Source organism: Heterodontus francisci, chromosome 6, assembly GCF_036365525.1.
Source record: "Heterodontus francisci isolate sHetFra1 chromosome 6, sHetFra1.hap1, whole genome shotgun sequence".
Lineage (NCBI taxonomy): Eukaryota > Metazoa > Chordata > Chondrichthyes > Heterodontiformes > Heterodontidae > Heterodontus > Heterodontus francisci.
In genome coordinates, this window is record NC_090376.1 from 44,334,157 (window position 1) to 44,338,109 (window position 3,953).

The 3,953-nt window shown below is 41.4% G+C and overlaps 1 protein-coding gene across 1 annotated transcript; it reads right to left on the reverse strand.

Annotated features, from left to right (window-relative positions):
• Positions 1-1,890: 1,890 nt before the first annotated feature.
• gsx1 (GS homeobox 1) lies at positions 1,891-3,184 on the reverse strand. Its single transcript, XM_068032838.1, has 3 exons — positions 2,797-3,184; positions 2,489-2,490; positions 1,891-2,238 (listed from the first exon to the last, which is right to left on the reverse strand). The coding sequence occupies exons 1-3, from the start codon at positions 3,182-3,184 to the stop codon at positions 1,891-1,893; spliced, it is 738 nt and encodes a 245-aa protein (XP_067888939.1).
• Positions 3,185-3,953: the final 769 nt, after the last annotated feature.

Genomic DNA, 3,953 nt, shown 5'->3' on the forward strand with positions numbered 1-3,953 from the left:
ACAAAGCAGAAACCCAGCCACACTGTGCTCGTTAGATCTTTGTCTGTACCTGTATATTTAATACTTCGACATGAGCCTGCCAGGGAATGTTAGCACATTAAACAAATACAAAGCTGAAATAATACGGGCCGTTGTCCCAGTTCTATCTGCATCGGAGAGCTGGGTATCTTTGGAGAAATCTGCGGCGCTCTAGCAAAAATTGGCTTCCTATTACTTTTGTCCAGTTTCGCCTGTTATGGTTAAATGTTGGGTAGCAGCCAAAACGCGCTTCCTGCACTCGTGGAAGACGTTTGGAAAACATTTTAAGTGAAGTTCTTATGTAGGGAATAGAATACCAAGCGCGCAGTATGTTGCCTTTTTCGATGAGCCGGCAACATTGACGCCAACCCTGATTTTTTTTTAAAGGCTCGTAAAACGATGGCGAGGACTAAATTGAAAGGTGCTGTTTATAAATGAGAACATGAAACGAATTCCTATTCATGCATATTTCCAATATGAATGATCCACATTGGATTGAGTACATAGCTCGGTTCTATAATTCACCGCGGTACTGATGGTGTATAACACTTCCTATAAAATGAAAAGACATTTTCCATAACTGGTGCTATGCACAAAAACAGTTCCCCTGGTTTACCCAAAGTTGAAAGCTTTCTGTCCAACGGAACTGAAATAATGAGGTACTCTTTTCGGTATATGCAAAACCATTTCAAGGCAATGGATAGATGTGTGCATTTGGAGCATACGCAGGTGTTGTGCCAAAACACACAGGGATTGCACCCACCGCCTTATTTGAAACAGAGGGCATCGCGCAATCCAGTTGCTGTTAACGACCTGGAACTTGCTCAAAAGTAATGAATGACATTCTGATACGGCTGTCCACCCAAACCGAATAGTTGACTGAGTTTTACCTTTAGGATAAACTGCTCACTGCTTAAAGTGTGCCGGGACATGGTTCGATGAACGACTGGTTACTAGATCCCCTTCAGTGTTAAGAGAAGCAATAACCAAAAACAGCAGAACAATTCCCCATGCAATCCTTGTCTTAAAGTTAGGAAGTATATAATAGTTATCTGCAAGAATTAAACTCCTCACTCCCAACACAGCATGATGTATAAGGTTTAAGCTGTCGCCTTTTTGTGAAAAGTAATGTTAAGGAATCGTTTTTAAAAAACAAGTTGGTCACAAACGTGGTATTATCAGGTGATGTGTTTTGAGACAGTTCCAATATCACAGAGAATCTGTATCATTTCCAGGCGCCAGTTCAGGCAGTAAACACCTGAGTCGGTGGTTTCCATGAGCTTACCGTTGTGCAAAGAAACAATTACTCAATTGCATAGGTTTCGTGTTGATTTTATTGGCATTTGGTATTTAACCAAGGAACGTGTTGGACTATTTGTCAAGCCCTGTTTATATAACTTTAGGAATGTCATTATATCCTTTGAGTGTGTGTGTGTCGAGGTGGCGGAGGATGGGGCAAGAGTTATCAGATTTCAAATTTCCTCACTTTTAGAACAAATCATAAGGCGCCAAGATCTAAATGTCTAGGAAAAAAATCTTTATTTGTCATAAATAAATAAATAAATATCATGAAATACATACAAACCAACCAAATACAGAACCATACCTTTCTTTTTTGTTAAAAAAAAACTCACGATCAGAAAATGTCAACTTCTACACATGTCACAATGTTAGTGATCGGACAGATCATAATGTATCGTGTCCTTGGTGGAATCGCTTGTGAAATTCGGATGTGAATAATCTTTTCCCACTAGAGCTTTATTTACATTTTTGTTTAAAAAACATATTAAAAGTCTTTTTTTTTCAAATGACGAGATAGAAAGGCTGTGGTAGCCCGATAACTCATGACCGCATTTTATTTCAAGCTTATTTTCAAGGAGTGACTGACAAGTCTCTGTCGTCTTTGCCCGATGATGAAGGTGACATGGGCATCTCCTCCTCTTCCTCGGTGCAGTTGGCCGATGTCAGAGAGCTGCACTTGCAGTTGGGGGGAGTGCGCTGCGCGCTGCCACTTTTCCCTTCCTTTTTGTGCTTGACTCGACGGTTCTGAAACCAGATTTTCACCTGTTTCTCGGACAGGTTCAGGTAGGTGGCGATTTCGATCCTGCGGAGACGGGACAGGTACATGTTGGAGGCGAATTCTCTCTCCAGTTCTAGCAGCTGAGTGCTGGTGAAGGCCGTGCGCATCCTTTTACTGCTCTGTAGCTGGCTGGAGGTCGTCTCAGAAGCTGCAAAACAAGAATGAAGTGTATAAGAAAATACATATTGTAACGCTTTTTATATTAAAAAACACCTTTAGATGGCAAATTTGCTATTGCATATTAATGGGTAGGTCAAACTCCGTCTCTACAAATAAAAGGATTTTACAATGAAGCTCCTTGAATTGTGTTTTCGCTCTTATTATTTTAATCATTAATGTTGCTAAAATTATTTGTGCAGGTTATAGTGGTATAGTTTAAGTATCCCAAACATCTCAATTTAGGTTGGAAAACATTTATACTTAACAATTGCATTCGAGAAATTAGTATTAATTCAGTATTAACTGAACTGTAAAAGGATTGTATTTTGTCAGCAGATATGCACATTGAGGGGACATCGAAATCGTACACACCTTCAAACCCATTTACTGCTTTAAAAACTGGTAACTGTTCCTTTTCTTTTACAGTATTTAAATTTGCAGGATGTTGTCCAACCTGAAATCAGTTGAACTTTAAATTATAGCAAAGCAATGGCTCACTATGCAATTGATATGGGACCTGGAGACCATTGTATACTCACCAAGGGAAAGACAATGAAATTGTCTCGGGTCTGTCATGGGATAAGATGCTGAGTAGATGTTGGGTCCATGGTCCACAGTGACTCCGCTGGCTCTGTGATGTCTGCTCAGGGCTGAGTGACAGTACTGTGGGCTGAAGGTGGGGAACTGTGCCTTAAGAAAAGGGATGCCAGGTGGGCCAGGGTGGAGCTGGGAGGCTGTAACACACAAGGGACACACACAGAGCAGCCCTGATTTCCGAGAATGGCATGATCCCGCAGAAAGAGCCAGAGAATGAGGCGGATGCACAGCGTAAGGCAGTAAAGGTGTGGTACTCTCAAACACCCCAGGGGATACTTTCTCATTCGAGTCCCTCACAATAAGCGAATCCACAAGGAACGACCTGGGCATTTTCGACCAAGTTCTTTCTTGTCTGATGTGGTTGTGATGTGACTGAAAGCAGACGATAGCCAAGTTGTTGGAGTTATCTGTGGTGCTGAAAGTGCGGAGCTGGGTCCTTAAATACTTTGAGATTGAGGCTGCCATGTGATGGTTACGCCACTAGCGGCAGAGTGGATCTCAATAGGCTTTTTGTGGCTTTTCGGTTTGGATTCACTCTGCACGCTTCGCTTTTATTTCACTTGTTAACTAAATGAACTGCATAATGTTCCCTTATTCTTCTCGACCCCACCCACATGCTCCTTGCCTTCCTTCATCCCCTGGCTCCTGCTCCCGCTTTCTCTTTCTGGCTTAGTGTCTTATCTATTCCATTTAATTCAATCTCTGCATCTCTATTCTCTATCACATTCTATGCCTCTATCTTTCCTTCGTCGCTTTGTTATTTTATCTCTGTCTCTCTCTTTTCCCCGTGTTTGATTTTGTTATATTTTCCAATATGTGTTTCTCCCTTTTGCTGTCTCATTTATCCGGACCTACCTTCTCGCGGATTTCAATTCGTCTACTGTTCTGTTTTCCCTCTCCTGTACAATATTACTCTTATTTCGCTGCCCCTATTCCCTTAGTATTCCATTATCTCTCTGAAACATGTATTTTTTGTCGATAGGTTAACCATTAATTCATCTTTTCCCTACCCCCCATCAGTATACCATATATTTGCTTACTCCCTTTAGACCGCATTATTGAGCACCAGAATCCAGCCCCCAAAAAACTGCTTTCACTG